The sequence below is a fragment of the Gymnoscopelus braueri genome, assembly GCF_963280865.1.
Source record: "Gymnoscopelus braueri genome assembly, chromosome: 21".
Taxonomy (NCBI): domain Eukaryota; kingdom Metazoa; phylum Chordata; class Actinopteri; order Myctophiformes; family Myctophidae; genus Gymnoscopelus; species Gymnoscopelus braueri.
Genome location: NC_137623.1, coordinates 39,194,365 through 39,206,216, shown reverse-complemented (window position 1 = coordinate 39,206,216; position 11,852 = coordinate 39,194,365). Strand labels below are relative to the sequence as shown.

The following is an 11,852-nucleotide window of genomic DNA, read 5'->3' as shown; positions in this document are numbered from 1 at the left end:
CATGGGGTAAAGACACCATATACAGACCAATGCATCAAGAGCATGTTAATTGCTTACCAAGTATGTCTTTAGTAGATGTGACAGACTTGAAGTATTCATAGTTCCTTGGGCCAAATGTAATACTTTAACCTACATTCCTGCCCTTTGATGCTTCAGGGCTGTTCCACAAATGTTAATGATATATCTGCAGGTGTAAAAAATGTCTCTGAACTGTGTACATCCACGACTGCCTAGTAGACAAGTTTTCTGAGGACACAACAGTGATAGGCCTGATGACGACGATGACACAGCTTACAGGAGAGATGATGGAGAACCTGATAACAATGGTTTCAGAACAACCTGGCTCTCAACGTCGACAAGACCAAAGAGCTGATTATTGTGGACCACAGAATCAGTGGATGTGAACTTCCCTCCATCCAGGACATATACGATTGATGATGTGTCAGCAAAGCTTGCAGAGACTTATCAAAGATTCTAGGTACCCCAACCACAGACTTTTTCAGACCCTGATACTTGGCAAATGGCTTTGTAGCCATAGAGCCAATGGTAGTAGGCTACAATATGCCCATTTCTCTTTATTATTTATTTATTTATTTATTTATTTTTTTGCTGCTACAGGAGGCTACAATGTTGAAAAACCAAAACCAAAGAATTGTACTCACATTATAAAAGTGCAACACAATGTTAAAAGCCTTGACTGGTCTAGAAAGTGCATTACGAATTCAGCTTGAATTCCCATGACTTGACTTGAGCCATTTGAAATGAGGATTTTGTGTGGCTGTATTGCCTAGTCCTCGACTGCTGCAACACACACACACACGCACACACGCACACACACACACACACACGCACGCACGCACACACACACACACACACACACACACACACACACACACACACACACACACACACACACACACACACACACACACACACACATACACATACACATACACATACACATACACACACACACACACGGGGGGGGGCTACAACTACACACACACACACACACACACACACACACACACACACACACACACACACACACACCCCACACACACACACCATCTGCTCGCTCCTGGAGTCGTAGCCCACAGTCAGTAGACACAAATTCGGTCAGAGAACGTGCATAAAAAACAGCTTGTCCGTCCACTCTGCCTTGTCTTAGCCGGTGGTGGTGTGGGTGGGTGGGGGTCTGCATAGTGGTTGTGTGTGTAGAGCCTGCAGGGGGGCTGGGCTGGGCTGGGCTGGCTGCATGGGGGGGGGGACATCCACTGACACACAGACCGTAGAGAGATGGGAGGACTCCTGAATGATCGTCTCTGTGCCTGAGAAGGGAGAGAGAGAGTGGAGCTGGCGAGAGAGAGAGTGGAGCTGGCGAGAGAGAGAGAGAGAGAGAGAGAGAGAGAGAGAGAGAGAGAGAGAGAGAGAGAGAGAGAGAGAGAGAGAGAGAGAGAGAGAGAGAGAGAGAGAGAGAGAGAGAGAGAGAGAGAGAGAGAGAGAGAGAGGACTGGGGATTATAATACATACAGCAGGCAGCATGCACAGTGATGCGATGATGCCTTGCGTTTCGTGGATAATACAAAGCCAAAGAAAGCTGACGTGAATTTGACATGACCGGACATAATGCCCACAGGACTGCATGGGGATGCTGAAGAGACGCGGTGCTGATGAGAGAGCTGCTCCAGCCAGTGCCACCACATCTGCATCGACGACAGCACAGCTGGATAGAAGGTCTATGAAGGCATCAGTGGCTTATTGCAGAATGTATTGGTAAGCCTGGTAATATAACCAGTGTGGCTGTTTATTTATTTGTTGGAGGTAGAGAGCATGCAGCTGACTACAAATAAACAATGATCCATGCACTGACAGATTAGCAGCATTTTAGCTATACTGTACAATAATTCACATTTGTTTGTCTGTTTTCATCATGTTTTACTTACAGTACATGTGCAGAACCCACCCAATAGAATAGGCTACCTATCTGCCACTATAGTCGTTAGTGAAAACTGAAAAGAACAAGGTGTTTATAATAGCCTATTTTTTCTCATTTCATCAGAAAGGCCTGAATTCTATTTGTATTTCAAATAATACATATAATGATAATAATAATTACAATAACTTGGCTTAATGCTCCAGCTGGTCTGTGAGGTGAATAATAGCCTATTATGTTCAAGGTGACATTGGTTGAAGTTTCTCCACAGGTGTTTCCACTTCCAACATTTAGCATTTATCTCCTTTTATAAGTAAAAAAGAATAATAATATGAGTAAAATGTTAGCAAACTTTTCCTTTCACCCCCTTGAAGGGGGTGAAAGGAAAAGTTTGCTAACATTTTACTCATATTATTATTCTTTGTTTTTTGTACTTATATGTTTTCCTCCCCCCCAGATGGTCCACATGGGGAGTTCCAGGACATCACACACCACCACCACCCTTTAAAAACGCCCTCTCTCTCCTCCTCTCGTCCCGTCCAGCAGGAGCGCTCCCATACAGTCAGCGGTGGAAAAAGTACTCACATGTTTTACTTCAATAAGTAAAAGTATCAATACTGCAATGCAGAAATACTCTGTTACAAAGTACAACTTACAAGTCTGGTATTCAGAATTGACTTGGGTAAAAAAAAGTACAAAAGTATTGGTATCAAAATGTACTTAAAGTACCAAAAGTAGAAAGTATTCATTATGCAGAATGTCCCATTTCGCAAGTTTTCAAATGTATGAAATGTATACAAATCTTTTGAAAATAGCAGTCGCACGAGCTTAGATTTGCTATTTTCAAATGGCCTAAATGTTATAGGGCTGAAGTGAGTAATGAATGTTTTGTAATGATAATCAAAATCTACCAAGTAACTAGTAACTAAAGTTGTCAAATAATTGTAGTAAAAGCACAATATTTGTCTCTGAGATGTAGTGGAGTAGAAGTAAAAGTACTGAAAACTGGAAATACTCCAGTAAAGAAAAACATACCTGAACATTGTACTAAAGTACAGCACACTAAATGTACTTTTAACGTTACTTTAATTTCCACCATTGCTAAAAAACGCGCTCTCCTCCCGTCAAGCAGCAGCAGCGCACCTGTACAGTGTGTCCGTGCGAGGCCGCCGTCGCCATGGGAGACAACATGTCCAAGAGGCTGAAGCTGGTCTCTGCTACTGAAGCAGAGATGGAGGAGCGGTCGTTTATCAACCCCTACCCGGACTGTAAAGACCCCCAGGGTGGTCTCACCACGTCAGGCTCTGGCACGGGGGGAGAGGAGGACGAGGAGGACTGCCATAATGAGCCTTTTGACGCCAATGGGAAGGTGAGAAGTGTTGTTTAAAACCCACATTCACCTGAATGTTCAATGTTTATGATAGTGCTAGCCCCGATACATGACTGTCAGTCATGGATGAACGTCAACATAGTGTTTGCACTTTCTCCCTTTTTGGCCCGTACATCTACATAAACGTTCAAATTGTATAATTAAGTGCTTACCTCATGGCCACGGATGTTACAATTACGTACGGGTCCTCAAAAGTACCAGTATCTTCCGTATTGTTCAATAAAAAGCATTTTAATCCGATTGGTGGCTATTTATTCCATATGCTTTCAACTGCGTGACCCTATCGGTTGGGAGGTGTACTGCACTCTGATACATTATAACTATGAGAAAATGGCCACCGATCGGATTAAAATGCTTTTGATTGAAGAATACGGAACATACGGGTACATATGAGGGCCCGTACATAATTGTAACATCCGTGGCCATTGGTTAAGCACTTTATATTTGAAATCTGAACGTTTATGTAGATGTATGGGCCGTAAATGGAGAAAGTGCAAACACTATGTTGAAGTTCATCCATGACGGGACCGTCTTGGATCCATGGCTCCGATAGTGCTATTAAGCTAATACTGATACACAGTCAAGTGTTCTGTCTAGCTAGCCCAGTGGTTCTCAAACTTTTTCTTGTCCTCGGACACCCATAAGAGAACCCCGTAAGAGAATATTATGTGTAATTTTTTTTTTTACAATTATTCCCCAAAAATATTCCACAATAATTGTATTTAAGATTTTTCACAATGTTTCAAAGATAGTCCCAAGTATAAAATTGGGTTGAAGTGTTTTTTAGCTGGGGACCCCTTGGAACCTCCCCAAGGACCCCTGGGGGTCCCTGGTCTCTACATTGAGAACCTGCTATATCCTATCCTGTAGAGCAGTGGTTCTCAACCAGTCGTCCGGGGACCACCAGTGGTCCTTGCTTGGGGGGGGGTACCAGGGGGTCCCCAGCAAAATTAGTTAACATAGCGTCACAATCATTTTGACCACTTAGCTTTGGCTATTTTTGAAAAATCTTGAAAAAGTGTGTTCGAATATAAAGCGAGCATTTTTTAACTCAAATCTTCCTTGGCATGAAAAAGGTTGAAAACCACTGCTGTAGAGTATGTGGAGAAGTGCACAACAGCTCACACCAAGCTATTATGTTTGAGTAGGTTATCGCTCGGGCCTCATTTTTATGTGTAAACATAAACAACTTTAAACATCTGACCCCTGCCTGACTAGGGTTGGGATGGAACCTTTAGGATTTTTAACGATTTCAGTTCCTTAAAGGGATAGTTCACCCCAAAAATTACTATTTTTTTAATATCAATAGTCACCCCATGGAGACTTGAATTCATGGATATTTTTTTTGTTTTTGTCGCATTCCTAAGCCAATAATTTGATGACCAGCGGACCGGTAGGCATTGGTTCCGGTAGGAAACACAAAGGAGACTCTTTGTGTCTCCTACCGGAACCGCTGCCGGTCATCAAATTATTGACTTAGGAATGTGACAAAACCCCAAAAATATCCATGAATTCAAGTCTCCATGGGGTGACTAATCGATAGAAAAAAAAGTCATTTTGGGGGTGAACTATGCCTTTAACGATTCCCTCTTCACGGTTCAGATTCCTTAACGGTTTCCTTTTAACGATTCCTATAGGAGGTTCCAAATGGACCCTAACAGGTCTGTAACTCTGAGAGTGTACAAATGGACCCGTTAAGGGTCCGTTTGGTTCCATTTGTACACTCTGAGTTATGGTGGTCATGAAATGTAAAACCACTGGTAGAACCACTGGTATTGTAATTGTATAGCAGACGTGAAGTCCATATGCCAGCTCTTGACAGTGTAATTTAAAAACCCAGTTCCAGAAACTGTTCCAAATGTGATGGAACCGATTCTGGTTCCTCAATATTGGATCCGGTTCCCACCGGTTCCGTATCCCAATCCCTATGCCTGACCAAGTTACAGTATCGACTATCGAGTTTGAAGTCACCATTCAAAGTAATACAATAGGGCGACAGAAAGGAACAGGGCGGCCGTGTCCATGGAGTTCAAAGGAGAAGTGGCGCCATGTTCTATTCGGTTCCTCAAGCTAGGCTATATATGTCCTTAAATTAGCTGTGTTTGGTTGTGTAATGTCTTGCTTAAATGGAGTAAATTGTTCTAGACTCTAGAGCTTGCTGTAGGCAGCTATGCATCAGTCATTCAGCGCTATGGAAGAACATTGTACTGTAGGCTTACATCATAAACGGTGTCAGAATCACCTTTATTGTCACATCACAGGTTTACAGGTGTAAAACAGTGGGTGGAAGTCATTTTTGTCACAAGCTCCATCATGTCTCAATACTAGAAAGAATGGACTATTTTAATGAATGCATATAGCAGTAATTGCAGAGCACTAAATAAACTAGGCAGTAAAAGTCTGTGCCTTTTTGTCCAGTAATGCAGGCTTCTGGAATGACATTTTAAACTGAAGTCATACTCATGAATAACCCACCAGGTAAACCAATGACCTTTTTTTATTACCCACTTAGTGCAGGTGAATCCATCATTGGCTCATGGGTCACATGATTAATCAAGATGCCATCTATTGAAGGGTATAAAGGATTAGGCCAATTGAGCTGCATAGTCAATTGCGTTAACACATGCAATTCAATTAGAAAGACTAGTTTAGCTGTGTACTGTTTTTTTTTGGAACAACTTCCTCTGCTTATTTATTTACTTAGGTTTCAAATAAATTAGGCTTTGTCTCGTCAATTAGTCTTTTAAGTGTTGCATGGCATACTTATCAAACTGAAAACTAAGGCTGGATTCCCATTGGACGTGGATGCTCTGCAAATCGTGTTGAAACTTGCCCGTCTGTTTTCCTTCTGGCGCCCATTCCGTTCATACCGCCCACGCGTCCAGTGTGAATTGCAGCATAAAGCTGCTTTCTGTTGAATCTGTTTCAAGATTTGCAGCAGTTTTTAAGAGAACATTTAAAATTGTAGACAGTAAGTCCAGTATAGTGTACAGCTAGCTTTGAACCCCCTCAAAGACCCCTGTTAGTCCCTGGACAAGTGTTGCCACTTGTAACCGATGTTACACAGTGTACGGTAGGGCTGGGCGATGACTTCACATCAATATCGCAGATTATTTCAAAGTACTGAACAATTTCATACTTTAAAAAATATATATTGCCCTCGCCTCAGTCAGTTCCCTGACCCATTTTAGTTATTTTTTTGTGTGGCATCCATGTTCTTGATATCAATTCTTTAGTCGGATGACGGGCGGACTTTCATGCCGCTTGTTCGTACTCATATTGGAGAAAAGGCCTGGTGATTTAAGCCTGTGCTTCTCAAACCTTTTCATGTAAGGACCCCCAAAATGATATGTATTTGGCTGCGGACCCCCATCTCAAAAATATTTTGTGCCACAGTCAGAAGCTTTAAAAAAAATATTTTTTCTAAGATTTGCACAAATGTTCACGATTTTTCAAAAATAGATCTACAAGCTCACAGCGCATGCATGTATATCTGCAGTTTTTTGAATAGACAAGTATAAAACATGGTGATGCTATATTAATTTTACTGGGGACCCCCTGATGCACCCCCTTGGGGGGGGGGGGGCAAGTTGAGAACCAATGATTTAAGCAGTTTGTGCACATCTGACATGGACACTTGGACACTGGGCCTAATTGCAGCATCATGGATTTGAGTCCCATCTCTTTGACGCCATGTGTGCATGCCTCCATTGTGATAAGACAGAAAAATCATTTAAGGCAGACTGTACAGTATGAAATCTTTTAGTTGGGTTGCTCATGTAATCAACCCAGCATGTTGGGTTGTGGCGGGGCTTTCATGTCTGCAGCAAACCAACACAGAGAGAACAGTGACAGCTGAAGTGTTTGCCTCTTTTATGAATATTCTATTGTTAAGGCTGAACAGTACGCTTGTTTGTGTTCCTCCCTTGGAACGTCTTTCTCTCTTTTGTCTGCCTGTATCCATGGTTCTTGTTCTGTGTGCCAGCCTCTCTTCTCCCTCTGTGAGCCTGCAGTACTGAGGCAGAGCGTTCTCTGGTCACAATCCAAAGACAGAACAGATGCCAGTCAGGTCCCCTGTTCTTCTTGAAGCTCTTTTTCCAGCTCTCACACACACACACACACCCAAATACTGGTGTTCTCCTCCTAAAACGTCAAGAGCCAATTGTGAGTGTTGTGACGGGCTTGTAGATCAGCTATTTCTTTGTGCCATACTGTTCTACAACAAAGTATTAAAAAAAGAGGTAAATCAAACAAATACATGTAGTCAATTATCAAATAGATTTCGTCAATGATAAAAAAAAGTTATTAGAGTTATTTGCATCTAATTTGTTGTATAAACCAGTAGTTCTCAAAGTGGGGTCCGGGGACCCCCAGGCGTTGTGGGGGGGGGCTCCAGGGGGCCACTTTGAGAATGGATAAACCACTGTATCCATGTATATGTTGGCTATGCGAAAATAGCAGATGTACAAGCTCACAGCGCTTCACTTCGATCCACGCTGCGAGCTTGTACATCTGCTATTTTTGATGTTTGGAGGCTCTCCCAGTGAAACTCATCAGTGTGAAAAGAGGTGGCTGGTAACTGTGTATCAGCGGAGATGAAAGAGATCACAGTACATTGGCAATGAATACATTGACAAATGAATTACAACAAAACTAAATAGACATCTTTTGTTGTTTCAAATAAATCGTACTTCCCCAATAATAACTGGCATATGAGACAGCATTCTCCATCTTGTGTATACTGTATCTACAGTAAATGTAGCCTACGGATTCAGAGGGTGAGCTAACTCCACATGCATGATGATGCGTTCACAAGGCTTTGGAGCCCAGCATCAGCCTGGCCTATTAAAGGGCAAATGGAGCCTTGGGTCTGGCTAACTTAAACCAATTATTCAAGGCAATTTATTTCCTGAAATGAGGTCCCGGTGCAGAAGCACCGGGACCGTGGGGTCACAACCTTTCGGCCAAAATGTGAAGGAATATTAGTCCTTTCAGTTTATGGACAGCTTTTGGCTGGTTTAAAAAAGACGGTAGCCTAGTACGTAGGTCTTCATTGGCAGATTCAGGGCCAATTATAGCTTGCTGTATTAGGATGAGATGGTAGAAATAATAGGTGTGCAACTTAGGCGGTAGGTAGCACAGAAATTGTTCTATTAGAAATGTTATGCCAGCTGCTGCCATTTTGTCCCAAAGCACAACTTAGTATTATTCTATTTGTAGAAGTATTATATTCTATTTATTTTTTCATTTATAAAGAACAGTTTATAAATGTCCGTCTGTCTGTCTATCAGCCTTTTGACAAATGAATCCATTTCTATGGCATTTGTTGTTATTGATTTCTCATGGACCAAGGTCATTGCTCTGATTGTAAATACGTACGCATATAGTATTTTGTTGTTGATTGGGGTTGGTTTCTTCTCCAGGTGAGTGCTGCCTTCCAGAAAAAAGTCCAGAATAAGATTAAAGACCTCCTGATACAGATGGAGGAAGGTCTGAAGACTGCCGACCCTCACGACTTCTCCACCTACACCGGCTGGACAGGTCTGTTCTGGTCTTTACCATCTGACTGTGAGACACGCTGGCCCAAAATATGTCCCTCTCCCCAGGGATGAAATGACGATTTGACATTTAATACTTGATACAATTATTACAATATTATATCATATTACAGGATGTAACGGAATCTAAATGAAGAAGAAAAAAAAACATAGCCATACATCATAAACGTAGCTTCCGATCTGCGCTCACTGTTCCTAGTTTTAATAATTTTGCTGCATGTAATCTTAGAGAATGTTAGACATTCACCATAACTCCACTACAAGGCACGTGTGACACCCCTCAACTAGAGTTGTTCTGATACCGATACCAGTATCGGGAAAAAGCTGCCGATACTGTCTAAACTGCTGGTGTCGGTATCGGTGAGTATGCCAGTCTGTGCCATTCCCATACCACATCATTTATCACATGATGATATGTCATTTACACTGATCAATTATGTTGAATGCTTCAGTTGATATATATATAGATGTAACATTTGTATTTATCCCTAGATCAGTGGTTCTCAAACTTTCAAAAGTTTGAAACCTAAAAATGTCAAGGACCCCCATAACTCTGAGAGTGTACAAATACAGTTGTACACTCAGAGTTACAGACCTGTAAGGGTTCATTTGGAACCCACTCAAGGAACCTTGAGAGTCCCTGGACCCCACTTTGAGAACCACTGTCCTAGATTTATTTTTAACCCATTAAGACCTGAAGCCGATTCTACATGTCTCCTAAATCCCAATTCTATTCTATAATATTCTGAAAAACGTATGTTTCTATATTAGTGGTGCTCAATCTTTTTCATGTCAAGGACCCCCAAAATTATATGTATTATATGCATACTGGGCCCTGATTGGTCCCTCACTACTTCGGAGGGAGTGAAATCCAATCACAACTGAGCGGTGCCAGACCAAACCTGCCGAGGGCAATTATTTTTTTTGCAATGGCAGATTCGTCTGGTTTCCAGGCTATATCGGAATCGGGAAGGGAAAAAAATCGGTACGTTTCTACCCTCAATGTCTGTAGCAGTGTGGTTCAACTGTTATACTGTCAAATAGTCCTGTAGCTTCTCTCTCTGCCGTCGGCCCCACAGGCATCGCACTGCTCTACCTACAGCTGCACCGCACGTCCCAGGACGCCGCCCACCTGCAGAGGGCGCTAGATTACGTGAAGAGAGCCCTGAGGAACCTGAATGGCCGCAAGGTGACCTTTCTGTGCGGAGACGCGGGGCCCCTAGCGGTGGGGGCCGTGGTCAATCACAGGCTGGAGAACACCGCCGACAGCGAAGATTGTCTGACCAAGTACGTGTTATTAGTTAATCATCTTAGTTATCAGATAATTAGTGCGATTAGTAGGTTTTTGTAGGTTCTAAATGTAGTGTGAGGTCCCTTTTGGTTGAGCTGGTAATGTATGCTGATGTCATAGTGTGCTTAGGGTCAGTGGTTCTCAAACCTTTCATGTCAAGGACCCCCAAATTGACACTTATTAGCCCGCGGACCCCCATTTGAAAAGATATGCCAGGGACCCCCATAAGAGAAGATTTTTACGGCTCTAGCAGTGATTCTCAACCAGTTTAATTTCAAGGACCGCCAGTTTGATATTTACTAGGCTGCAGTCCCGCATTTAATTTCTATCTCTGGGACCCCAATTTATATTGTAAAATCAACATTAATTTAACTTAACGGGTCCATTTGGTTCCATGTGTTCACTCTCTAAGTTACAGACCCATAAGGGTTCATTTGGTTCCTAACTATCTTATCATTTAGCTGGGGACCCCCTGGAACTCCCTCAAGGACCCCTGGGGGTCCCTGGACCCCACTTTGAGAACCACTGGCTTAGGTGACATGCTAATGGTGGTGCTATGGTGTCTGAAAGATGCTCTAACATAGCATAGCCTTTTATTAAAGAAATATTGTTATTAATTATATTGGGTCTGGATATTTATGTTCACGGCAATGTTTAGATTCCAGGCTGGAACAGGTTATTGAGTCAATGTACAGTAGTGAAAGAAAGGAGCCCAGTCGTAATATATTCTGCTCAAACTGATCTTATTCTGGTGTGGTTTGCTTCTGTTTATCCCTAATGGCCACATGCTGCCTCCTGTCAACTTCCTCCTCCTGTCGTGTAAAACAAAACGCATGAATAATGAAAACAAATTAAAGTGTGGCAAAGCAATCTAATTATTACAGATGAGGCTGGAACAGGACATTCATTCTTCTCAACTCTGCCTTTTATCGCACAGTTTAGGTATACAATGACAGGTGTGATTAGGATTAATGAGCCGCATTGTTATCGCTGGCAGGCCAGTGGCGGAGATTTTGTTTTCGACCGTGTGTGTGTGTGTGAATCCAGAGCTACAGTAATCTCGCAAACGGAAGACACCGGAAGCTTCAACTTTCAAATCAGCCTCACGGTAGAGCTTTATGTTTAGGCTTATAACTCTTGAACCGTAGGTTGTACAACCTACGGATTCCTTGGATCAACTACTCACATAGGCATTGCACATTTCCATCTAACTAGATTTTCCACAAATTTAGCATTTTCTGACAATGAGCATCAACAGCGTTTTGATATTCCCTGCTGTTTGCCTGTAATTGGCTTTCAAAATGTGTGGGAGGGGCTTATCTCTTACCACAAATAATGCCTTATATCATGTATGCAAGATTCAATCAACCCCAAATTGAACTCACATGTTGAGGCTCTATAGAGCTTTCACCTCTGCCCATAGGGGCGCCGCAAATTTGAAAAGTTGAACCGTATGTTGTAGAAAGGCTAATTCCCTCGTAGCTTCCCCGGGTCCTTAGTCCTGCCGGCTGCAAACGACGACTTTCAGTGCACAGCACACGCCTGAGTAGGCGACCTAGCCTGGTGGAGATATGTGCTCCATGGAGCTTCCCTGTCTAGTTAACAATGTACTGTAATGCTGTAAGCACTGTGCCTTTTATAGACTGTTTATGTAGAGTTAGTGTTTTTTTGCATGGT

At 42.4% G+C, this 11,852-nt stretch overlaps 1 protein-coding gene across 1 annotated transcript in view; it reads left to right on the top strand.

The window, feature by feature from the left end:
* The first annotated feature begins 3,107 nt into the window (after positions 1 to 3,107).
* Positions 3,108 to 11,852, top strand: part of lancl2 (LanC lantibiotic synthetase component C-like 2 (bacterial)) — a 32,771-nt gene continuing 24,026 nt past the window's right edge. Inside the window, exons 1-3 of the mRNA XM_080417713.1 lie at positions 3,108 to 3,305; positions 8,750 to 8,867; positions 9,964 to 10,171. Of these exons, the coding sequence (XP_080273839.1) occupies positions 3,114 to 3,305; positions 8,750 to 8,867; positions 9,964 to 10,171 (518 nt within the window). The 5' untranslated portion in view covers positions 3,108 to 3,113. The remainder of the gene's footprint in view (positions 3,306 to 8,749; positions 8,868 to 9,963; positions 10,172 to 11,852) is intronic.